A 27,394-nucleotide genomic window follows, 5' to 3' on the forward strand; every position below is an offset into this window, starting at 1 on the left:
AACTGCATCAACCCAGTGAATCCACATATTAGCTTGCAGGACCTTCCTTCTGGCTACAGTTTTCTAAAACTGTTGTGAAAAAAATGTAGACCAACAACCCCCTCCTTTGTTCTCATCTGCCTCCTTTGCTCCCAAACTCCTTTACAGCAATGCTGTATAAGAGTACTAGAAGCATTAAGCAAGAAAATTTAATGATATAAGTAAAAAGAAGCTTAAAAAATCTTACATGTACACACACACACAGGAGCAAATGGCACTGTGGATATCTGGTATTTACTGAGGAGCCACAAATTATTTGGCTGCTGTGAAACTTACTAAAAATGCCATTCATTTTATTTTTTGATTCTATAATTTTAATCAATTAATTTATTTTTGCCATCAATTTTAATTTATTTACAAGTAATCCAAATGTTTTTAAAAGGTGATAAGGGTTAAGTAAATTATAGATGGAATATTATACAGACACTAAAAATCATGACTAATGTAAGTTACAAATCACAAAAATGGCTCTAGTAAGCTTGATTCCAAAGGGAAGGTAGGAATCACAGAAGACTGAGAAAACTGCCCAGATGATTACTGGGGGCAGGGGGGGGAGCCACAAAACTTAAAAAGTGTCAAAAATATGATTAACAAATTAAGAAGGCCCAAAACACTGATAAACTACAAATATAACAGATCTTACTGTATGAAGAGTGATTATAAGAAAATCACATGCATGTCAGTAGGAAAACAAAGGATATGAACAAACAAAGCCAATAAAACACATTATTTTTAAAAACCCACGAGTAACTTGTAAAACATAACTTAAAACCTGGAAGATAACCATGTTTACCTATAAGACTGTCAAATATTAAAAACTGTCAACGGCTATTGCTAATTCAGGGTGCTGGGGAAATAGACACTCATACTCTACTGAATGAGGAGAAACTGGCACAAACTTCTTAGAAGACACTTTGGTAATGGATCAAATGTACCTGGTTAACAAAGTATTTTGATGGAGTGGTAATGGATCAAAACCTTTAAACACATTCTTTTCATTAAAAAAATATTCATGAATGCACTCTATTAAAATTACCCATCAAAGTACAAAAATGTCAGCACAGGACTGTTCCATGCAGTGTTGTTTAAACAGAGGATCATTTCATGAATTATAGAGCATGTTTATGGCAGGATACTCTGCAGGTATTAAAAACACTAATGTTTATTATGTATATTGACATGGGAAGATGTTCAAGAAGTATTGCTGAGTAAGAAATCCATGTTTTAAAATCGTATAGTTGTACATATATGTGTAAAAGTTATGTATGTTATCTTGAAATGTAAGTGGACAACAACATCTGAAAGGACTAACAAAATGAAATTATTAGCAGGCAAGAGAGAGGGGATTATAAGTAATGCTTTCCCCTTTTGCTTATCTACTTTTTCTATTAATACTGTAAAAACCTAAGTTTTCAAAATAACAACTGCAGTAAGGAACGTAGAAAAAATACTTCACTTATAAATAATAACTATACCAAGGCAGGAAACAAACTTAGCTACAAGCTACAACTATGTGACAATGTGCCTTAAAATGAATATAATACACGGAATATATAATTTTTGTTAAAATTGATGGAGTTTTGACACATTAAAATTTTTCTTTTCCAAATTTTCAATGATATATCTTTTGTAGTTCAAATAAAAGTGGGAAACTTCCATGAAGAAAATTTGCTAGTCGTTCCAAAATGAACTTCTAATAGAAACTATGCAAAAATATCCCACTATAACATTTAAAGTTGAATTCATATTACCCTAACTGATAGTAAGAAACAAAATACATGCCACTGATTTATTCCATACCTTTGCGAGCAGAGTTTTCCCACAGCCAGGAGGACCAGCCAGGAGGACTCCAGCTGGAGTCACCAAGCCAAGAGCTTTGAACTGATCTGGGTTACGTACTGGTGCCTGGAAAACACAATCCCAACATCAACCTGTTACAAATGTCCACTTTATACTGCATATTCAAATTATCTCTAGATGCCTATTTTCAACACTGATTGTGAGGTCTGAAGATAAGAACAGAGCTTAGCACAGAGTGCTTCCTCTGTTTCCAGCATGAGGTAAAGGGCGATAAATTTAAACTCCTTGCTCTTAAAAAATTTATACTTAAATGTAAGTTCTGGGAACATTTTAGATATAGTATTTCAACATTTTAAACTCAGAAATTTTTAGAAAATGTCTCTAGATTTCTAGGCTATAAAAATTTTAGGCACTGCCCCCCTTTAAGAAATCAGAAGCAGCAGTACTCCACGTAGTCAACAGCAGAAATACCTTTTCACTACCATCTCCATGTATTTTCTTTTAATATTTACACACCTCTAAGGGAACACTTTATGCAAAGATGGGCACAATAAAGGACAGAAATGGTATAGACCTAACAGAAGCAGAAGATATTAAGAAGAGGTGGCAAGAATACACAGAAGAACTGTACAAAAAAGATCTTTACAACCCAGATAAACACGATGGTGTGATCACTCACCTAGAGCAAGACATCCTGGAATGTGAAGTCAAGTCGGCCTTAGGCAGACTCACTAAGAACAAAGCTAGTGGAGGTGATGGAATTCCAGTGGAGCTATTTCAAATCCTAAAAGATGAGGCTTTCAAAGTGCCGCACTCAATACGCTACCAATCTGGAAAACTCAGCAGTGGCCAAAGGACTGGAAAAGGTCAGTTTTCATTCCAATCCCAAAGAAAGGAAATGCCAAAGAATGCTCGAACTACTGCACAATCGCACTCATCTCACACACTAGCAAAGTAATACTCAAAATTCTCCAAGCCAGGCTTCAACAGTATGTGAACCATGAACTTCCAGATGTTCACACTGGATCAGAAAAAGCAGAGGAACCAGAGATCAAATTGCCAACATCCGCTGGATCATGGAAAAAGCAAGCGAGTTCCAGAAAAACATCTATTTCTGCTTTATTGACTATGCCAAGGCCTTTGACTGTGTAGATCACAATAAACTGTGAAAAATTCTGAGAGAGATGAGAATACCAGACCACCTAACCTGCCTCCTGAGAAATCTGTAAGCAAGGTCAAGAAGCAACAGTTAGAACTGGACATGGAACAGACTGGTTCCAAATTGGGAAAGGAGTATGTCAAGGCTGTATACTGTTACCCTGCTTATTTAACTTATATGCAGAGTACATCATGAGAAACGTTGGGCTGGAAGAAACATAAGCTGGAATCAAGACTGCCAGGAAAAATATCAATAACTTCAGATATACAGATGACACCACCATTACGGCAGAAAGCAAAGAACTAAAGAGTCCATCCTAAAGGAAATTAGTCCTGAATACTCATTGGAAGGACTGATGCTGAAGCTGAAACTCCAATACTCTGGCCACCTGATGTGAAGAACTGATTCATTTTAAAAGACCCTGATGCTGGGAAAGATTGAAGGCAAAAGGAGAAGGGGACGACAGAGGATGAGATGGTTGGATAGCTTCACCGACTCAATGGACATGAGTTTGAGCAAACTGAGAGTTAGTGATAGACAGAGAGGCCTGGCATGCTGCAGCTGCCAAGTGTCAGACACGACTGAGCGACTGAACTGAACTGAAATGGACTGGAAATCATTAATGAGCCATGAAGGAACATGAAAGTGGAAAAGACTAAATGAAAATTAACCAAAAGTTTCACGGGCACTAAAACTGTTTTGATCCCAGTAAGTGTGACTGAGCTCAGAAAGTATTTCTCAAATAATTTATTCTTTTTCTCTTTAAACCTCAGTGCCATAGAATTCAAACACAAAAAAATCAATATAAAACAAATCTCAGAAGAATGAAAAGCCATCACTGGGGTGTTACAGTAATATTATTGTATTATTATACAATAATAATTATATTATCATATTATCATACAATAATAATTATATTATTGTAATAGTATTAATGTATTATTATATAATAATAATATTACAACAGAAAGTATATCATTATGCCAATTTAGACATATAACCCAGCACACATGCATGGCTGTTTAGGCATCACACACACCAACAACAGTGAGTGGCAGAAACACCTACCAATATTGCCATGGTGAGCTCTTCTCTAATGTCTTCCAGGGCACCAATATCTGCCCATGTCACGTTAGGGACAGTGGCAAAGCCCTCCCTTTTGGCAGAGGGTTGGACAGAGGACAGAGCAACAAGGAAATCATTCAACTCAATGCACAGTCCTTTAAGCTGCTCTTCTGAGAGGGGATCTTGGTTCCTTAGCAACCCCAGCAGCCTTTGCAATTCTTCCTTAAAGGAAACAAATGAGGGAAAAACTGAAAAACCACAAAGCTTGTTGAAAAAGTTACTTTTTACACTTTTAAATATTCTTAGTGCAACATTTCTGTAAGGTATATAAACCCCTATACATTTTAATAATTTTCTTCATGGATATAGATCATTTCTTTGCTCTGACATAGCCAAGAAAAGATATATCAACTATTAACAAAGATAAGAATAATTTTTATATAGTATACTAGGGCATGAGCAATTGGTAAATATTCAACAACTACGTGTTTCCAATTTTCACTTTTTACATATTCAAAAAACAGGTGAATTTTGATAAAATTAAAGTTACTCTGGTGGCAGTATGATTTCATAATACGGTTCTTTGATGATTTATCAACCAAATAGAAAGCAATTTTCCTAGTACTAATGAATCTTGAACTTCAAAGGCATATTTCTTGCTCTTTGAGGAATATGATAAGAACAGATATAAAAAGTAACCTAATAATTCAATTAATAAAATCCTAATTTACATGGACTATTATAAAAGGAATACGTCTATTATTATTCTTAACAGATACGCTTTTGGTTCCAAATGAGTAAGGAAGAAACAAATGATTTGAAAACCAAAGACCTGGATCTAAGCCCCAGCTCTGGAAAGTAGAGGCCACATGGCCTCAGGCAAGTCACCATCTCTTAAGCTTCATTTCTTTGACTATAAAATGGGGACAGGAATGGTATTTATTTGACTAAGTTATATGGATCAAATTACATAAAATCCCCCTGTTCAAGCTATGAAATGCTATATAAATGTTATACTGAGTTTTCATGACTCACAAGACTCAAAATTTTAACAGATCTTAGATGATAAACATCCCTCTCACATTCCCCGGGACTGTCACCCAGCTGAAGTTAGGGCCAAGGATATAGTTATGTCAGCAGACTATTTCAGCCTGTCTAACAAAAGATAACCTGGAATTATAACCAAATGTCAATGTTATCACAGGAGTTGACAAATTTTCTGGAAAGAATTAGAGAGTAAACACCAGAGACTTTGTGAGCCGTGCAGTCTCTGCTGTACAGACACCTATGAGAATCCTGCTGTCACATATGAAAACAGAAAAAGACTCTACATCAATAAACGAGCATGCCTGTGCTCCAACAGAATTTCAATTTACAAAAACAGGAGGTAAACAAGTGGGCCACAGCGTGCCACAGTGTGTCAACCCCTGCTCTAGATTTCATAATCATTATTACAAAGCGAATTTATTTGGAATCAACTGAAAAAAGTAAAACAACCTGTGCTTCTGAAATTTTACATATATTGGGTATAACAATTATTTTAAAGACACAGTGCCAGTGAAACAGAAAATCACGAACTTCAACTACACTGACACCTGCCTGCTTTTAAGGTTAACACAAATTAGAAACATTCAAATGGAAAGTTTAAGGTCACTTAAGGTACCTGGATAGAAAGCACCTGTGTTTTAGAAGTGGGTTCAGCCCCAGTCCTTTTTTCCTGGTCTCCTTCAGAGGGCAAAGCTTCGATCTCAGGATTTTTCTTGTACTGCCCCTGCAGCTCCATTAAGACCCTATTGACTGCACACATAGCTGCCTCTCGGCAGAGTGCCATCAAGTCAGCACCAACGAAGCCTGGCGTGAGATGTGCTAAGTGACGAAAATGAAAGGTTTCGGGAAGTCTTAGTTTTCTGCACAAAGTTTGAAGTATTCTGTGGAAAAGACAAGGAAAAGAAATTGAGATTCCTAACCTACTAGTACAATTAAGTCACCAAATATATTTATGGGGGCTCCCCTGGTGGTTCAGAGGTTAGAATCTGCCTTGCAATGCAGGCGATGTGGATTTGATCCCTGGTCGGGGAACTAACATCCCACATGCCACGGAGCAACTAAGTCCCCGCGCCGTGACTCCTGAGCCCCCCGCCACAACTAGAAAGTCCATGCACCGAAACAGTAAAGATCTCATGTGACACTACGAAGATATTGAGTGCTGCAACTAAGACTCGACACAGCCAAATATTAAAAACTATATATATTCATGGAAGTCCTTCTCTGTCAATGGTATTATAATGGACACAATTTAAGATCAAACAGTTCACTTAACAGACATAAGATCAAACAGTTCACTTATTCAACAAATGCTAACTCTCTAATACATATCCCACTTTATTCTATTAGGGATTAAGTTATAAATATCTGCTGCATTAGACAACAGAATAAAAAAATAGGTTTTTAAAAAATATTCTGCCTTTAAGAGTTTGACAGTATTACAGAAGAAATAAGATAAATGATTTATAAGAATATAAGGTAAATTCTTTTGGAGTAAATTAAACGGACATCTGCCAGAAATAAAAAAGCCTCTAAACTCAAACCATTAGCTTTATTCATCGTGAAAAGTTATGTTGATACAAACTGTAATACCCAATCCTATATTAGGACAGTTATTTCTCCAACTTTATCTTTATTTACTGCTGATCCCCCGTATTGCATGTGTGAGAAACTTTGCTCAACTCAACTAGCAACAGTGTATGTGTCAATGAAATGTGGACTTTTGGGTAATTATTATCACTAAAGGAATACTGAAAATAATTTCTGTTAACACTGAATAAAATTTAAAAATAGTAAAGATATTCTGGACAAAAGGTCTGATACCAGACCACTTCAGTCTGAAGTCAGCTCTGCCTCTCTGTGTTATTTCATTTCTGTGCTTTAGTTTTCTCATCTGTTAAATATATATTATAATAGCACTTAATCATAGGGATGTTAGGCGAATATATGCAAAGGTGCCAGAACACTAGCTGATGCATAGTTAAGTTCCCAATAAATGTTCATTATTATTATTTAGATATTGTGATATTATACATTAACCTGGACAAAATAACATGTGAAATTTCCAAATTTGTAAGAGAAACTAATAGTTTAAAATGTCAAGCTACTGGACAATAAGTTATAGAAACATTCTTTGGGATCATGTAAGTGAATAGAACAGAAGCAGATGAACATCACTTACAAATGAAAATTGTCACTTAGATACTATAAATAGTAGGTGTGAAGAAAAAGTTCCATTACAGAACTACTTCCTGGGGTTCCCTGGTGGCTTGGTGGTAAAGAATCTGCTTGCCAATGCAGGAGACACAGGTTGGATCCCTGATCTGGGAAGATGCCACATGCTGTGGAGCAACTAAGCCCGTGTGCCAAAAACACTGAGCCTGTGCTCTAGGGCCCAGGAGCTGCAATTACTCAGCACATGTGCTGTCACTACTGAAGCCCACAACCTAGAGCCCCTGCTCCCCAACAAAAAAATCCACAGCAATGAGAAGCCTGCACACCATAGGCAGAGAAAAGCCTGAGCAGCAACGAAGACCAGCACAGCCAAAAAAAAAAAAACAAAAAAGAAATGCTTCCTCAAAATACAGATCTGATTTGCTACTACACAAAAGAATGCTAAGAAATTCAGAATGTTAAAGAAAAAATAGCTAACATAAAATAAATATCATCCTTTTTTCAGTAACATCTACTAAAAAAATGTAACTTTGGACATCATACTATGCAAACTCCTCTGATGGTAAAGAATCCACCTGCAGGAGACCACGGTTCAATCCCTGGGTTGGGAAGATCCCCTGGAGATGGGAATGGCAATCCACTGCAGTATTCTTGCCTGGAGAATCCCCACTGACAGAGGAGCCTCGTGGGCTATAGTCCATGGGGTTGCAAAGAGTCGGACACGACTGAGAGACTAACACTGACAAGGAAACTCCAAAGGAGGAGAAACTACCATTAAGAGATTTCCAGTTTTAAGACAATTGAGTAAAGAGGCTGGAGCAGGTGGCCTGGACTCAGAAACTGAGGCCTACACTGTCTACAGCAGATCAGGCAGCCCTGGAAGAAAAGACCTGTAGCATCAGTTCCCCTGTTCTGTATCGATTGATGGGTCACTCAGGTCAGCCCAGATTCGAGAAGAGGAGACATGGGCCCACCTCCCACTAACAGGAGGGCCGAGGATTTACAAACACACGCTTTAAAACTATCACAATAATGAACCCCCATGTTTTTATCACTCAGTTTCAATAATCATCAACATTTTCACAGTCTTATTTAGCCCCCATTTTTTTTTCCCTCTGGAGTGTTTTAATGCAAATCCAGGCAGTATGTTATGCCAACTATAAATATGTCCATATCTAATGACTAAAGACTTTCTAAAGGAGATTAAAGGGATATGCCAACTACATAGCAGGTTTGCTCCTTTATTCTAGGTTTTAAAAAAATGAAAGATTAAAAGAACAATGGACATTTGGGAGCAACTGGGAAAATCAGAAGAGACTGTACTGAGTAATATTATTATCAGTGTTAAGTTTCTTTACTGTGGAAAATGGTATAGTTACACAGAAGTAGTTACAGCTAAAGTATCATGATTTCGTCAACTATCCTTCATATGGGCTGGCAAAAAATAAAGATATATACACATATGTGCACACACACACACACACATGATGTTTTTACATAAAGAGTGAAATCAAACATAGCAAAATGTTAACAAGTGGTAAATTTAGCTAAAGGACATACAGATATTTATTGGGTTTATTGTATTATTCTTTCAACTTTTCTGTAGGCTTGAACCTTTTCAAAATATGACTACCTAAGAAAGCCCGTTAAGGATTTTGTTGATGATGGAATAGTGAGTGGATGAAGGAACAATGGATTTTATCTAGTAGGGATGGTGGGCTTTACCGTGTCTATGTCTCTATCATTAAGTTTGGCACTTAACCAAAACAAGATTTGATAAAGGATATAGGCCTTATTTCTCTTTCTGTAAACTTCCTAAAAGCCAAGGATTTAGAATTTTCATTCCTTACATTACCTATCCCAGTAGTATACATATACTATATGCTTAATACACATTTCTTAAATAAATACAACTTAACTTGAATAGCTGAGTAACCACTTAAAGATTATATTAATATATGTGAGAACACAATGCATGCCTATAGATGACGCTGAATACAACAGCTGAAGAAGCAACTGCCAATCAATCAAAAGCTGAAGCCACATTAAGTAATAGCAAGAAGGGAAGGATGACCTCTTCTTCCTAACGCTTTCTCCTGCCCACACTGTCTTCTAATCAGTTTTATGTTCAGCATTCACGAAGTCTCCTGTTCATCTCTACCCTTCTTCCCTGTCCCCATGCCTATCCTTTCACTATATACTACTTTCCCTAAAAGCCGCTGGTGATTGTGTACAGCAATTTAGTGTCATTAACTTAAGCTAAAAGTCATTATAAAGACGGTATTTCAGAACACTTCTTTACTAGATTTCCTTTACTCCACTGCCTGAACAGTGCCTCCCCAGATATTTTTGTTATCGAGATGCTGGTGGATACCTCTTTGCTCTATGGACATTCAAACCCAATTACTAGGAAAGGGTGGTCTCACAGCAAACAGACAGCTTTCAACTCTCTGGCTGCCACTTAATTATCTGTCAGCGAACTTATGATTTTAGGCAGATTAGTGCAACAGGTCACAATATGGTACTCAGATTTAACCTACATGTGAACCAGTGAGCACTATTCCATCACTCTAAACACTCTCCCTAGGCTGACTGCCACCTAAAAAACACAAGACACTGTTAATAAGATCAGACAGATGAGTGTGGATACATAAATCCATTATCACTACCGAAAAAGCAGCCTGAAACAACTGCCGGGTTAGTGAGTAAATTGTTTTAAGCATTCATTTAATGTGGGCTTTTTCCTTTCCAAATCAATTTCACTGGCACATGAAGAAAGAGATAAGAGAGAAAGAAGGCTGCATGGTATTTCTCACCCCTCGTTTTCAAAGCATGCAGTTCAGATGACATAGTGGCATACAAACTTCATTCTCTAACAGTATACCTTTCTCTGGACGCTTCATCTGGGATACCTAGGCATATTTCTCGGTCGAACCTTCCTGCACGTCTCAAAGCAGGGTCTAAGGAGTCTGGTCGGTTGGTAGCTCCAATGACTAGGACCCGAGCTGTAGCAGCCACATTATTCAGATCTAGTAAGAACCAGACAGAGGATGAGTGGTGAACAAGACACTTGACATTAAGGGTAATAATGTTATCCAAGTTATTAAGCGGTTAGAGAGAAAGTATTATACAATCACAATTATATATTATATATATGAATATGAAACTAACATTAAATGCCTAATATGTGAAAGATGTGAGGAAAATACAAACTTCGTCCTCAAGCAGCTCAATCTATTTGAAGCACAGTTCAAGTATAAACAAAGCACCGCAGTGGTACAATGGAAGATATTATGGATTCAGACTGAGGAATCAGGAAGAACTTAGGGAGCAGGGAACATTCCAGAAAGGCTTAAAGGGTGAATAGGCTATTAACAAGCAGACATAGGCTAATGAAATTCTACATGGAAGAAAGAGAATGAGTGAAAGCACAGAGGTGCACACAGGTGTGCCATGTTTAGACAGGATGAGCGGCCCACCATCAGGAAGTCTGGGCAAGACACAGCAGTATGTATCTCAAACACACTCATGGCACTGAGACGGGGGAATACAATACAGTCTCCAGTTGCTCTGGCAACTAATCTAGATGCAGTTTTTTTTATTAATGGACGGAATACAGGGCCTGTGCCTTCCCCAAGTATTACTTCTCACAACTGAACCAGAGTGGACTAGCGGAGAGACTGGGGTTTGCACACCAACCGCGCCGCCCCCGCCCCCCACACAGGTAATGGCTAACGAAGTCCTCTAACAGTCAAGTCACGGGAAGTTTATAGAACATTCTTTTGCCAACAGAAGCCAGGAAAGGTTTTTCTGTTCAGATCTGTGTTTTGGAAAGATAACTCTAACAGTAACTTTGAATGGAGTAAAAAGGAATGAATGCAAGAGTTTGCTGTGATTTGAATACAATGATCAGGTAAAAGATGAGTGAAGGCAGGCACATGGGAAATAAAAAAAAGAAAACCCCAATGTAAGGTCCAAGTTGTAGATGAAATCAAAAGCACTACACAAATGATTCAATGTGAAGGAGGAGGAGAAGGAAGAGACAAAGACAACTCAGTCTGGAAGCTGTTAGCTTAAATATGGAATACAGAAGGGGGGTCAGACAGCAGAAAGGGCCACAGGGGAAGCCCGTGGGCCCACCGAGTATGAGGGGACGTGGGACAGTAACCTGCAAGGATCTAGCAGGCAGCAGTGAATATGGGTTGGAAGTTTATCAGAAATGAAAGTTAGAGATGTAATTTGAAAGTTTTCCAAAGATGAGCTGAACAGGAGATAGCTGGAAGTAGGTAGAGGGCAAGAAGAAGATCAAGTGTAAAACCTTATGGAATATCTTTCTTTAAAGGATGGGGAAAAGGGGGCAAGTAAGAAAAAGTGCTAGAAGAGCTATCAGAGAACAGGAGAAGGACAGAGAGTGTTACTCAAGTCAACTGTGCTGACAACTATAAGGACAAGGTAATCACAGTATCAAATGCTCCCAAACCCACTGCTAACACTTATTGGATGCTTGTCCCTGGGCCAGGCACTACTCTCTGTAGAGTCCCCTCCACCAGTTAACTTTAAGAGGTGGGTTCAGAGGGGTGAGGGCTAAAAGCACGCCCAAAGATGTGGCCAAAGGTAATCATCAAGGACCTTTCTGGAATTAGTTTAGGTGAATGGCAGAGACAGAGAGACAACTACATGGGTGGGGTCACAGAACAGAACCAAATTAGAAACATTTAGTTGGCAGTAATTACTCTTTGAATAAAGAAAATAGCATAAGGTATATCTTTAAGTGAGATAGGAAAGCTCTTCAATACTTTTTGAAAACTGAAGAAAAGGAATCAACTAAAAAAAAAGAGACTGATGCTACAAAAGGAGATCCATGAACAAACAGAACTATGATACTTTATAGGTAACAAGGTGACACCCCATAATTGAGGTAGCACCATGAGTTACCAACCTGCAGTCACAGAAAGATGTTCTTATAACTGAACCCTCTCTGCACTAATGCTGGTACAAATCCAAAGCTGTTCCCCTGCTAACTCAGGGGTGCTTTCATTCTCACAGCTGGAAACAATGACCAAGGGTAGCAGCCAGCTTCCTTTTCCTTGTTCATGTTGCTCAGACAATACAGTCTTGGTGATGAGTTCTGAACATAGCAAGGGTTAGTAACAGAATTCAAAAAGAACAATCATGAAAATCTGTTAAATCTTCAGTAATGAAAAAAATCCTTTCCCAGGAAATCAATACTTAGCAACATAAAGGTTCCTTCAAAAGCTTCTAGAAAGATAAAAATCAGACCTCAGCTAGGATTGGCCATCCACTATAAGACAAATTTCATTCCTTTTCTTCCATTTCTAGAGGATTTGATCTTTTAAACTGAAGTTACATTAGCCAAAAGAATGAACTTCTGATTATTTAAAAAAATGAAGCTTCAGTTCTTTTCACACAGAGTTAATAAAAAAAAACTAGTTAACATGTTTCGTGGGTAACAGCTCTCATAAATAAAGCATTCGTGGGCAGGTCATTAATTGTATGTGTAAATAAATATCTGGATTCTAGCCGATACTTTGCCAATGACTCAGTTTGCATCTGGCCCTCAGCTGTGTATCAATTTTCTCATAAACAAATGGTATTTTTAACATCCTTCACAGGTCTTAGTAATTAGAATTACATCTGAGTTTCATTATTAAAATTAGGTGAAATTAGAATTTTTTTAAAGTGGTCTTAATTATCTTGTTACATATTAACTTACTTAAGAGTTTTTTTTTTTAAGAGTTTTAACTTACTACAATTTCAGATTTATAAACTCTGAATTAATAATGTTTTTACAAAATTATCAAACTGTAGGAAGAAAAATGACTACAAGTCACAGGTTATTTGGGGAGAAAGAAACAAGCCCCCCAAAATAGAGTTCCTCTGCAGAATTTATGACTGACATGTCTATCCAACACTTTACTTCCTGTCTTGTCCCACTCTTGTTCCCCCTCAGCACTGAGAAGTATGAAAGAAAAGTGAGGGCTGAGACCAAGCAAGCTCCTGCAGGGCTCTCCTGGGTACAAGCCCCTCCATATCCTCTGCTTCTTGCCTGGTCCTCCCAGAGCTCTAAAAAGTGAACTCAAGCAGCTAATAATTAGATAAGGGAGTCACAGGAAGGGATATATAGACAACAATCTGTAGGGATCTTTGAGTTGTTCGATAGAAACTAAGACCCTCTACCCAACGGAGCACAGTGACTACATGCCGACCACAAGCAGAGAGACCCTAGACTGGCTGATGATTAAGATTCCCAAAACATCACCATGCCACCAACCAATCAGAAAAATGTCCCAAGAGCTGATCTCATGCACCCTGAAACCCTCACCTCTAATGCTGCCTTTAAAAACCCTTGCCTGATAGCATCAGGGATTTGGGTATTTCAAGCATTCGGTACCTATTCTTCTTGCCTGGTACCATGCAATAAACACTGTACTTTCTTTCACCACAACCCAGCATCAGTAAATTGGCTTTGCTGGGCGTCATGCAACTGGATCCAAGTTCAGTTCAGTAACAGGCTGACTATGTAAACTGAATTGTTTACTGTTTTCCCTATTCTGTTTTAAAAAGGGAACCTTAAAACACACACAGAGACACACCGAAAAGCTCAACTAACAGACTTTCAGTAATGTTCTAGTAATAAGTAGTTTGTTTAATCCCTATACTTAGTCATTTTTCCACATTTTAATATCTCTGAAATCAGAATGCTTATACTATCAATGTGATAAGCATTATGTCATATTCTGATTGGTATTACGTCTTTTTCCTTCTCAGATGTACATAAAATGATGGTGCATCTTATGATAACATATTAGCTTCAGTAAAAGATGGTAATTCATTGAGGTCTGACAGAGAACAACAAAATTCTGTAAGGCAATTATCCTTCAATCAAAAAATAAATTTAAAAAGATGGTAATTCAGAACATAGGCCTTACGACATTGCAAGAAAACTTTACATAAGAATAAAACAGAACAACCTACAATCTACCATCACAAGAAATGCAAATTACATACTATTTCAAATTTTCTTATGTACACAAAACATATGCTATTTTCCAGCAGGTAAGATCTAGTTCCAGAAGTTCTACTTGTACTGATTTCTTTCCTCCAAATTTGTATCCAAAACCATTAAACAAGCTGAAAAACAAGTTACAGGTAGGAAGGAATCGCACTATATTTAACAGAGGATTTGTTTCTATAATATGTTAAAATATAGTATTTACTCGAATTTTTAAAAATTCAATCAATAGGAAAAAGATAAAGGGATTTTAGAAAGAATATGAAAAGCCAAAAATATGGAAAGATGATCTACATCAATAGTAATCAGGGAAATGCAAATAACAACAAACATACTATTTTTCATCCCTCACAGTGTCATAAACTAAAACAATTCAGTGTTGTGAAAAATCTGGAGGAAGGGTGACTCTCGAATAGTACTGATAAAGATGTAGATGGAAAAGTCTTTCTGGAAAGCAATTTGCCATTTCTTATAACAATTTTAAATGTATAACCTTTAACCATTACTTCGTCTTAGAAAAATTTATGTGTACCAGAAAGACCCATTTAAGGATATCCCTTATAGTTCACTGTAAAGCAAAAATCAAAACAACTTGAATATCCATCAAAATGGAAATACTTAAGTACAATATAATGAATTTATCCTAAAGGATACCAAGCAGCAATTAAAAAGAGGTAGATATAACTGGATTAAAATGGCAACATTTGGGCAGAAGGTAGGAGGGAGGGGACATATGTACACCTACGGTTAATTCATGATGATGTACAACAGAAATCAAACCAATATTGTAAACCAATCATCAATCAAAAATGAAATATTTTTTTAAAATGGCAACATTTCCAAGATATTATTAAGATACAAAGAGTATAGAATAGTGTGTATGGTGCAGAGTATTGGAAAAAGCAACATAAGATTTTAGTGTATCTATATATGTGTGTAAATCTGTTAAAAATAAATAGTAAACGTGGTGGATTCATGTCAATGTATGGCAAAACCAATACAGTATTGTACAGTAAAATAAAGTAAAAATAAAAATTTAAAAAATAAATAAAAAATAAATAAATAGTAAGATACACTCCAAAAATTAATGATAGTTTTTTATGAAAAGAAAAAGATTTCTGTTTTGTACTCTAAGTTTTATGCTACTTAAATATTTCATATCTTCACATCTTACAGTATTTTAAAAAACACATTATCTAAAAGTGAATTCACTGTTTCAAACTCACCGTCCATGCAGGTTAGGAGCTGGGCTACAATTCTTCGCTCCATATCTTTTGAAGCAATTTCTCTTTTGGGGGTAATAGCATCAATTTCATCAATAAAGAGGATACATGGTGCACTTGACTAGAAATAAGAATATCACCAAAAAAAATCATAAATGTAAATGTATTCCCTGTACTGGTGTGGTTAAGCATATATATTTTTTTCAATCTTAAAGTTCAGAGACCATTCACCAAAAGAACTACCCTAAAGGAAGCAGTTTACACGTATCTTACTGTACTGACTTTTACCAGGAAAAGGGGAGACGGGGAAAGAGGGGTATTGACCATATGTTTATCAAGTATCGGCTGTTACACCATCATACCACTGGTTCAGAGAGAGCTAGATAAACACAGAACTAATAACTAATTTTTCCCTTTGTCTCTTTTATCCTCATTCATCATTGTCTTCACCATTAACACAAATGTGGTTACCTGTCTTTCTGCTGTATGCCAATTAACAAACAAATCAAGCTCATTTTGGAAAACAGGTTAACACCTTAAAGAATGTAGCTCTGCTCTGCATAGCACCCTTCCCACCCTCCACTGCACCTTCCATATGTGACCACTGCTTTTCTAACGCCAGTCTACGCTTAGCTCACAGGAAACATCCTGACCAGGCCCACCTGTGAATGACTACAGGAAGGAAAAAGTGAACACATTCCCTCTGGAGTCTGACTGGAACCAGGACTTTATCCCCTCTCCTTTTTGGAATAAAAGAAACCTATATTCTAACCCAGGGAGGATGGTTTGGGAGACACTAGTCTATCTTCTTCTTGGTCTGCTGGCTTTCCAAATAAAGTCACTATTCCTTGCCCCAGCTACTTGTTAACAATTTACTGACCTGACACAGCAAGCAATATAGAGCTTGGACTAGGTAACAAATTTTGCTGTTTCTTACTATTTAAAAAAGTACTGGTAAAATACACTTTATCTTCTCAGCTTTGCATTTCAGATGCACTGGCCATATTCACCAGTCCCATTTGGGATGCACATGATGACAATGTAAAATTAAACTTACCAGTATTTTTTAATTCTTACCCACAGTGATGACTAGTGACTACTCAAATGAGCATAATGTCATAGCCCATATTTACATGGCTTTTGCTGTGTCAGACACATTAAAAATTTACATGAACCCTTTAATACAATCAACAACCCCATGAGATTTGATCAGTATTATTTGCTAGTAAGGAAACTCAGGGTTAAGAGTGGTTAAATTTCTTGCCCAAGATTACGCAATTAGTATGCGGTGGCCTAAGGATTTCTGTTTCAAACTTGAAAGTACACTTAACCATAACACTATACTGAAGATAAAACTTCAATGGAATACAAATGTCATCTTCCTCAGAAGTTCTTAAGCAGCCAAATTTTAATGAGTTATAATCAGAATAAAATCCAATCTGTCATTTCTCTGGTAATACAATCATCTTTTCATAGCTTCAATTTTGCAAATAGATAAGAGTTTATGCTGGCAAGTCTATGGTTGCTTTTATAATAATCCTTAAATGTTAAAAATGTTCACACTGCTTACAGGTTGTCTGGGCAAACCTAAGTTGAGGAAAGTAAAAGCAAAAAAAGTATCACAAGGATAATCTATTTTCAGCATATCACCATTGGGTATGACAGTCAGAACTTCTCACCAATTATGTTATTTTCAGATTAAACAAATTATCTTACTCAACAATCTATCAATTAATCTACTTTAAACAGTTAGCCATCATGAGGAACAAACTGCCACGTTTAGAAAAGAATGGCCAGTGAATATGTTAACAGATACCAACCTTAAACAAAACAAGAACTTCAATATAGCCTTATGCGATCTGACAACGTGACATTACGTCATTGGCTGACTCACCACAGCTTGTTCAAATAGTTCTCTTAGCTTCTGTTCGGATTCTCCAGACACTCCAGATACAACCTCTGTAGCAGCTACTTTCAGAATTGGAAGATCAAGTTCCTATGTACAAATATATTAAAAAATGACTAAATTTTCAAAGTTTCACTTACCTATTTTTTCTTTACTCAGTCCCTCTCTCAAAACTGCATTTTTTAAATGACCAATTTTCTGAGGAACGTCGTATCTTTTTGTACTGTTCCAATGGAAAACATTACTTAAAAATCTGAAATTTTATCCAAACACATTGACTGGATACCTTCTACTTATTTTTACTTTACAGATATCATAAAACTGTTATTATCTCTTTTGAACAAAGGGTCTTGAATCTTAAGAAATATATTTACCCTTACTTAGAGCTGAGCCAAAACAAATCTATGTTATTTATCTGCTGGATATGAAATAGCAGGGAGTTGTGACACAGTCATTTCCCACACACCCTACTGGTGTTTCTCCCAACAAAGAAACCCAGAAAAATAGCCAGTAACAAGTCAGAGGAGGCAGATTCTTAAAGGAAGATAAACTACCACTGTCCCACCAATATCACTGGCAACAACCCATCCTAAATCCTACTATTCTTCTGACTATCTTGAAATTTCACTTCCTCAATGATATTCTCTTTAACCCTAATTCTTAACGTGGGTAAAAGCAACATACCAACAACATACCACATAGCATTCTGCACTTCTTCTGTCTCCCACTCAGTGTAATCAGAACCATGAAGCAACATTTATTTGTGTGAAAGACAGTTTAATGTGTCTCGAGTATTAGATCGAAAAACCCCTTATAGATAAAAACTTGAGTTTCTTGTACTTATCACTATATCTCAATGTCTGGCGTGCAATAGTCACACAAAAGATTTATTTAACAAATGAATAAATGAGGAAAATCAATCAATTTCTCCTATAAAAACAATTTTCTTTCAAAGCACACTATCTATTAATGACGGACATAGTGTGCTCCTCTTCAAACTAAACTTACTTGGACATTTTGCAGTCTCTGAGAAACCTGATGGGGCTATAACTAAAATTGCTAACCTTTTATTTTGCCAACTGAGTATCTATTATCACCATTTAAGAAAGGACATCTTTACATTAAAAAGGATAAAAACATGACTCTGGATGGAAATTCTGAATAAATTTGGTTCTATGTAAAATATGATCCTCCAGTTTAATTTTATTGCTCTTCAAAACCACTAGCTTAAAGGGAAAGAACAGTGACTAAAAACAAGAACTAAAAAAATGGGTAAGACCTAGAACTAAAACAAGAACTATGGGTTAAAAAAATGGGTTGTTTATATTATTTGGCTTCCCAGCCAATACTTGCCATATAATTGGATACTTAAAAAAAAATATCATCTCACAAACAGCAGCATGGAAAGAATGAAGAAGGGATCAGTCCTCCTGAGAATATACCAAGTCTGGTTTGAGTTGACCAACGAGAAAAAATAAAAACAAATAACAACAAAAGAACAAAAGCAAACACACGTCAATAAGCCTCACCCCAGCAATCGCATGTGCAAGTAATGTCTTCCCACAGCCTGGCGGTCCATGGAGAAGGACTCCACGTGGGGGTATGACGCCCAGGTGGCGGTACACCTCTGGGTGACGCATGTGTATGAGCATCTTGCAGACCTCCTGTAGGAATGAACAGGAATGGTGTCCTTCACAGGCCCAAAGAGAACGAATCAATGCGGAATGAAAGGACCTGTTCTTTGGAGCAGCAGCATGCAGTAGACAGGCTTTAGACTTACACCAGAGTTTGAATCCTGTCTGGTAACTGTCATGAGGCATTAGCAATAACCCCTCTCTGAGCTTCCATTTCTAAAGTAATAATACCTACCTTGCAGCAACTAGCACAGTAACTGAAACAGAGTAAACACAAAAAAACACTAACCATTATAACTGTTAAAGTGCTACTCCTGATAAAGCAAGTATCTTATGCACACTGTAACTAAAACGGTGAAAAAACTGAAGATATGTTTCTTGTATCCCTCATGACCCTGAAGGGAACAAGTCAGGCTTGCCCTTCTCACCTTCCTGGCCTCCTTTTCTAGACTCAGTTCCTATCAGATACAAAGAGGAAGGCCTTATTTGAATACCTGATTTGCAATATACCCATTTGAGGTAGAAATTCTGATTCTGAACTAACTTTTAATGTTGTATCATTGCCACCAACGTCTTCAAACTTCACACTGGAGATCTGTAATTCTAGCCCCTTGGCTTTAGCTGGTAAACAAAAAAGGAGGAGGTGAAAAGATTAGTGATTCAGTAGTGACTCAGAACTATACTGAATAATCTTTATATAAACAAAGGTCCATTAGATACTGAAATATTTTCTAGTAAATGTCTCCACACATAGGAGGTTCCCCAGACCAAACAGCTTGGAATCACAACGTCTTGCTCAAAGCAAACACAGCCGCCGCCACCCACAAGACTTCCATTTCACCTTTCTTCTGCAAGACAGCTTCTATTTCCCCATCTACTTCCTGAAGATCTTCTTTCTTCTTTTTGCCTCCTTTGGTGTTTAGCTTGCCTTTTCTTTTCTTGTTACTTTCCAGAAAAGAAGAATCTTTTGAATTCTGGAAAAAAAAATTAAATGTGTCATGCTTGAAATTAGGCCATTCAAAAAGGGGGGGGGGGGCATTACTAAAAAAATAAATAAATAAAAATACATTTCAGCTCTAGTACTTTCACCCATTAGCTATTCCCAACATTTTAGCTTAAGGGTGACCTCTGCTGGGGATGTCCTTTTCCAGAAACTTAATGCTTAGTTTACTTCCTAAAACCTGAAAAACCTCCCTTCCAGAATCTTTTAGTTAGAATTAATCTCTTCTTCACACTCTCAGAACACTGAATTTGCAACTGTGGTAGAGCCTATACAATCTGCTTGTAAATGAGTGGTTCACCTGTCTATGTTATTTCTTCCTCACTGAGCTGTGTACTTCTGGAGTTAAGATAATAGCATTCGTCTTTTATTTCTCACTGAGCCTTTTAAGAAGTTCGTATTCATCTGATGTCTAATCAATCACTAAATTAAACATGACTAGAAAGCTGCTCTGACAGCCACATAATTCAACATAAAAGTAAAGCTTTGTCCTTGACCTTGCCAACAATAATAATGTTCTTTAAGGACAAAGTAAATAGATTTGGAAAAGGCCTATTAATAATTCAAAAGCAGAGGGGAGAGGCTTCGCCAATCAAAGAGCTTGGTGCTTGAAAACCACTTAGAATGGCATCACCCGAGAGAAACATAATATCACCCACATATGCGATTTTAAATATTCTAGCTATCATTGTTTAGTTGCTAAGTCATGTCTGACTCTTTTATGACCCCATGGGCTATAGCCCACCAGGCTCCTCTGTCCATGGGATTTCCTAGGCAAGAATATTGGAGTGCGATATCATTTCCTACTCCAGGGGATCTTCCCGACCAAGGGATTGAACCCACATCTCCTACATTGGCAGACATATTCTTAACCACTGCACCACCAGGGAAGCCTAAATATTCTAGTAGCCACATTTAAAAAAGGAAAAAATAAGTGAAACTATTTTTAAAGAAAATGATAATCTATTTTATTTAACCAAATATATTTGAAACAGTATCAACATATAGTCAGTTTAATTATTAATAAAATGGTTTACATTGTTTTTACAATAAGTTGTCAAAGTCCAATGGATACTGCACATCTTAATTCAGACACTAAATTTTCACGGGAAATACTTGATGTTTATATTTTATAAAATCTATAGCTGAAAAAGTATATTCACATACTCAAGTTATTTAAAATATACATGGAAGTTTCCTAATAACTAAACTGACTGATAGTTTTTACATTTAAATTAAAAATTCAGTTCCTCATTAGCACTAGCCCCATTTCAGCAGATCAACAGACACAGGTAGCTAACATTTCCCATATCAGACAGCGAGACCCGGAGCACAAGCAGCCACTCTACTGGGAGACAGATTACCTGAAACCCCCTCTCTGCCAGGCATTAAAAGAATCAGGTAAGAATGATGTCCGATGTGCTCACTTTGCAATAGTCCATCAAGTTTTACTTTTCTTTATATATGGTTTATTCCAATTTAAAAAGATAAGAAAAGGGACTTCCCTGGTCGTTCAGTGGCTGAGACTCCGTGCTCCCAACACAGGAGGCTTGGGTTTGATCCCTGATCAGGAAACGAGATCCCACATGCTGGGACTAAGAGACTGCATGCCGCAACTAAGACCCAGGGCAGCTAAACAAAATTTTTTTTAAGTTAATAGAAAAATTCTTTAAGTGTCTATTTATTTTATCCATTTTCATAGTGTACCTATTTATGTTGGATCCCTCAAAGCATCATCCTAAACTAAAAATAAACCTCACAGATATTTTAGCAGCTACCTTCCTTTCTGTCTACAATCATCAGTTGTCTGTGATGCACACCAGAGGTAGTTACTCCTTAACTTTCACTAATAAAAACAACTCAGGAAGTTTATCAGGCACTATTTCACAAACTAACAACTTCACGCTAGACATATCTTAGCCAGGGACACATTATTAAACCAAGTCCTTCCTCTCTTGGAGTTGCCCTTCTTATACAACAACCCAAAAACAATTATACAAAGAGTCATTTTAAACACTTAAAATATAGTGATTTTTTTTTTTTTAACTACTTGAAAAAAAGTAGGGTTAGGAAACAGAATATCCAACAGTGTGCTATTTCACATGTCCCGGAAGGCCTCTCTGGGAAGATCACAATGAAACAAGTTGTGAAGAAATGATGGTGGGACCTCCCTGGTGGTCCAGTAGTGAAGACTCCGAACTCCCAACCGAGGAGCACAGCTTGACTGACCCCTGGTGGGGGAACTAAGATCCCACATGCTGCACGGTGCAGCCAAGAATAGGAATCAATTTAAAAATTAAAAGAAGAAATGACAGAGTAAGCCACAGGAATCTCGGGAAAGATGTTCCAAACAGAAAGTACAAGTGTGACTGTCCCAAATGAGAGAAGGGTCAGCATATTCTAGAAACAGCAAGGAGCCCAGTTGTGGCTGAGGCCAAACTGGGAGGTGGGAGAGGAGGGGAGCAGGAGATAAGATTAAAGAGACAGCAGGGAGCCAAGTCAGGCAGGGCTGCCAACTGCAAGATCTCCGACTGAAGACTGAATGAAGCCACTGGAGGGTTTTTAATAAAAGAATGACAATCATCAGACTTAATTCTTAAAAAAATTATCTCTGTGTGTAGAATAAACTAGGGGGGATCAAACACAGGGGCAATTGAAGGTTATTTCAAAAGTTAAGGGAAGAAAGAGTAGAAGCTTGGACCAGGACGAAAATGATGACCACAGTGGGAAGTGAGCAAATTCTATCTCAAGTTCCTAAGCCTTTTACAAAACACAGGAATCTACTTGGTATTACGTTCAATGAAAAGGGTGTAATGTATTCCAACTACACGAGGCTAAAATGCCACCATAAAAAATACCTCTATCTCAGAGATTGGCTTCTTATCATTACACTTCTCATCTGATAGATCCGAGAAAAAACTGTCCTTCTTTCCACTCGGGGTTTTGTCAATAAACCATCCTCCTTCAGAACCTCCAGCAGGGGTCTTCGAAGGAACGGAGCCTGTTCTGGAAGTTATCCGTGGTGATGAAGTTATGGCTTCTTTTTGTTCCATCTCAGGAGTACTTGAAACAGAATCAGGATTTCCTTTCCGATATAAGGAGAGCAGGGAACTGTTCATATGATTTGCTGACTGGCGGAAACATGATTTTAGCATAAATTACTCAATAGGCACTCGTGAAAATTTGAATACCTGTATTAAGAAGTTTTCTATATTTTCTTCTCAATACCTTTTCCCAAAACAATTACAGTCAGAAAATACATGTGATCACAATACAATACTTCACAAACATTTACTGTTCAAAAAGATGTACCCCCTCCATTCCAAGTTAATGTACAAATTTATAACTCGCAAATAAAACCAAACAAGAAAGGCTGTTTCTAAAACACAGAAGTATGAAAATGAGCTGGTAGGCAAACACTATCCTATCAGTTCAACTAGATCAAATAAAACCATATCACTATAACTTTTTTGGCCATTCTCCTCCCTTCTTTTCCCCTGTGCAATAGGCTATACACACAAATACTGGAAGGACGGCCAACCCATGAGTTCAATGCTCCGCACAGAAATACTCAATTATTTACTAATGAAGATGTTCAAAGCCTCTCACTCTATTCCTTACTGATCTTTTCTGAGGAGGATTCAAAATGATTTTCTAAAAATCAAAGTTGGTTCATTAAATATCTGGTTTACCTGTGCATCTGGGTAATCTTCCATACTTGAATCATCAGAATAGCTTTCAGTATACCTCAGTAAAAAGAAGAAAAGAAATGTAAATGATTTCCTCCTACATCCTAAAAAAAACTACTACTCAAAATAAGAAAATAAACGGAGGCAAAATACTATGGTGGTAAAGAATACAGACTTTAGAATCAGAGAAATGTGGATTCAAAATACAGCTTAAAAAAAAAAAAATCCATCTTCACCAGATACTTGCTTTGTAACCTGAGCCTCAGCTTCCTTATCTATAAAATGAAGATATAAATGATTTCTAACTCACTGGCTTATCAGATTTCCAGATGGCACAGTGGTAAAGAATCTGCCTGCCAATGCAGGAGACAACAGACACAGGTTTGATCCCTGGGTCAGGACGATCCCCTGGAGGAGGGCATGGCAACCCACTCCAGTCTTCTTGCCTGGAAATCCCATGGCCAGAGGAGCCTGGCGGGCTACAGTCCATAGGGTGGCAAAGAGTCAGACATGACTGAGCACGCACATAGCGCCTTATCAGATGATTACATAAAAGCTTTAAAAAAATTGTTTTGCCCCACAATTCATGCTCTACAAAATTAATTATAAAGAGTTAAATGAAATATCACAGATACAAGAAAAAAGTATAGGTAATTATTCTACATATTCTTGTGATAGAGGTCTAAGTATATTAGCATAAATCTTAAGAGAACAGTCTGAAATATATGACTAGGTAAAGATGTATAATTTTTCAATTAAAAGACACTATAAACAAAAATAAAATGCAAATGGAAAACTGTGACAAGCATTTGTAATACATATAAAAAAAGATACTATTTTATACAAAGAGCTCTGACAATAAGGAAAATTCAAATAGATCTCAAATGAAAAACAAAAATCCATAAATAAGCAATTCACAAAGGAAACACAAAATCAGTTATCAAAATATTACAAGTGAAAATAACACAATCAACTTTTTGCCTATAAAACTGGCCAAGATTAAATAACAGTATATATAACTTGGAGAAGGCAACGGCACCCCACTCCAGTACTCTTGCCTGAAAAATGTCATGGACAGAGGACCCTGGTGGGCTGTAGTCCCTGGGGTCGCACAGAGTCAGACACGACTGAAGTGACTTAGCAGCGGCAGCAGCATAACTAGAACTGCAAGCAAGCTGAGAAATGCACGCTTTATATAAAGCTGTTCGGAATACAAACCAAAGGCAACTTTTTTGGATGGCAACTGCATATATACCAGAAATTTCAAAAATATAAATCTTTTTGATCCTAGAAATACTGCTTCAGGACTTCAACATTAAAAAAGAAATCTGTACAAAGATATATACACTAAAGGATTATTTATTACATATACAATAGTGCAAAAATAGAAACAATTATATGCCCACAAATGTGAAACTAATTATAAGAACTACGGTAAAGCCAAATAAAAAAGGAGCAGCTATAAAGAATGAAAAGGAGTTATCATTCATAGATCCTACAATTATTAGAAGAAAAACAAAAGAGTATCTGGAAAACTTTTATGTCAATAAATGCCACAAACTTTCAATGCCAAAATGCCAAAATAGGTGAAATGAACAATTTTTTTAAAAGTACAATTTACCAATGCTGATGAATTCTGGATGAATTCTAAGAACGTTCCAGAACAAAATAACAGTAACATTATACAAACTTGTTCATAAACTAGAGACCAAAAAACACACATACTTCCCAACTAATATTATAAGACCAGTATAATAAAAGTCTGAAGAGGTTAGATAAATATTCTGCTGGAACTCATACCAAAACCTGACAAAGAGCAAAAAAAGAAAGAAAAAATTTGGATCAATGTCAATACAGATGTAAACATCTACAGAAAAAGATTAGCAAATAGAATTTTAAAATATATTAAAAAGATAATGTATTAGGACCAAGTAGGGTTTGTGGCAGGAATGCAAGATTGGTTTACCACTCAAAAATCAATAAAATTCACGAGATTCACAGAATAAAGGGAGAAAGCCAATAATAAAAGCCTTAAATATCCACATAAAAAGCATTTGATGAATGTTATACCTATTCACGATGAAAACTTTCCACAAACTAGGAATATTAGGAAGTTTTCTCAATCTGATAAAGAACATCTTTCAAAAAAACCTACAGCTAACATACATTTGTTGCTTAGTCACAAAGTTGTGTTCAGCTCTTTGCAATTCCATGGACAGTAGCCCACCAGGCTCCTCTGTCCTTGGGATTCCCCAGGCAAGAATACTGGAGTGGGTTGCCATTTCCTTTACAGGCTATCTAAAGTTAAAGCCTGATCATACCAAATGTTGGTAATATGTAGAACTCTCACATGGTAACAGAGGAACTCTCACATACTGCTGATGCAAAGGTAAAATGATACAAACATTCTGGAAAAGAGTCTGACAGTCTCTTATAAAGTTAAATATGCAGTTACCATATGACTCAGCTATTCTGGTTCCAGTATTAAGAAATGAAAACACTCTCCACAAAAATGCCAGTACATAAGTGATCATAGTAGCTTTATTTGTAAAAACCCAAAAATGAAAACAACCCAACTGTCTGTTAATATGTAAGCAGATTTTAAAAAATAGTGGTATATACATACATACATACATACAGGGCAATAAAAAGCAATGGAATTTTGATACACACAACACTGATAAATCGCAAACTTATTATCCTGAATGAAAGAATCTAAATTTTTAAAGTATTAATGCATACTCTGCAATTCCATACATACAAAATTCTAGAAGATATAAACATATAGCAACAGAAAGCAAATCAAAGGCTACCTCAGAATAGGAATGGAAGGAAAAATAAACTGCAAATGGGTGCTAGAAAATTTGTGAAGTTGATGGATATGCTTAGTATCTTGCTTAGGGTAATGGTTTAATGAGTATATACATGTCAAAACTCAATACACTGTACACTTTAAAAATGTACCACTAATTGTACATCAACTATACTATAATATAGTTATAAAAGTGTCACCAATATTACTTCTTAAACAAAAAATTAATTGACACCTTTTTATATACCTGACATTGTATTAGGACAGAGAAAAACAAAGCTAACGAGAAAGTTCTATAAGTAACACAAATAATCTCATATGCCATATGATAGAAACACTATACTACGTTATCTATAACTATGAGTTAAGGAAAAGCTGAGAAAGGAGTCCAAAAAGGCTTGAAAGGCAAGAAAATAACCTTTTGAAGGCTGACTTTTGAAGGTTGAGTGAAAGTTCATGAAGGGGAAATGAACACTCCAGCTACAGAAGACCACCCACACAAAGGCACAAAGAAAGAATCTAACCTCTCTGAGAAAGAGCGAGTATTCAGCATGTCTGAAATAAGTCTGGAGAGGATGGTAAGTATTCTGCAGGAACTTACTGGCAATGAAGAGCCAAGTTATCCTACTTGGAAGTTTTACAAGTAGGAATGTAACATGATCAGGTTAATGTTTTAGAAAAACCCCCCACTCCATAATCCTTACTCATTATCCTCTTCACCGTGTCTTGCTCTTTTGGCCAGATGTTCATCTTCTAATTCTGCTAGATCCTTATGTTCTTTCTCACTACTAATTATGCTAAAAACTGAAACAAAA

General features: G+C 36.7%; 1 protein-coding gene across 5 annotated transcripts in view; it reads right to left on the minus strand.

The window, feature by feature from the left end:
• Positions 1–27,394, minus strand: part of NVL (nuclear VCP like) — an 83,119-nt gene that overhangs the window by 49,339 nt on the left and 6,386 nt on the right. For all 5 annotated transcript variants that reach the window (XM_060396352.1, XM_027976295.2, XM_060396350.1 and 2 more), the window contains exons 4-15: positions 27,284–27,383; positions 23,771–23,825; positions 22,937–23,209; positions 19,920–20,052; positions 19,623–19,699; positions 18,974–19,108; positions 17,433–17,534; positions 15,542–15,659; positions 10,167–10,311; positions 5,727–5,991; positions 4,067–4,285; positions 1,840–1,944 (exon numbers count right to left, since the gene is read on the minus strand). In XM_060396352.1, coding sequence (XP_060252335.1) covers positions 1,840–1,944; positions 4,067–4,285; positions 5,727–5,991; positions 10,167–10,311; positions 15,542–15,659; positions 17,433–17,534; positions 18,974–19,108; positions 19,623–19,699; positions 19,920–20,052; positions 22,937–23,209; positions 23,771–23,794 — 1,596 coding nt within the window. In that variant the 5' untranslated portion in view covers positions 23,795–23,825; positions 27,284–27,383. The remainder of the gene's footprint in view (positions 1–1,839; positions 1,945–4,066; positions 4,286–5,726; positions 5,992–10,166; positions 10,312–15,541; positions 15,660–17,432; positions 17,535–18,973; positions 19,109–19,622; positions 19,700–19,919; positions 20,053–22,936; positions 23,210–23,770; positions 23,826–27,283; positions 27,384–27,394) is intronic.

The sequence above is a fragment of the Ovis aries genome, chromosome 12 (genome assembly GCF_016772045.2).
Source record: "Ovis aries strain OAR_USU_Benz2616 breed Rambouillet chromosome 12, ARS-UI_Ramb_v3.0, whole genome shotgun sequence".
Lineage (NCBI taxonomy): Eukaryota > Metazoa > Chordata > Mammalia > Artiodactyla > Bovidae > Ovis > Ovis aries.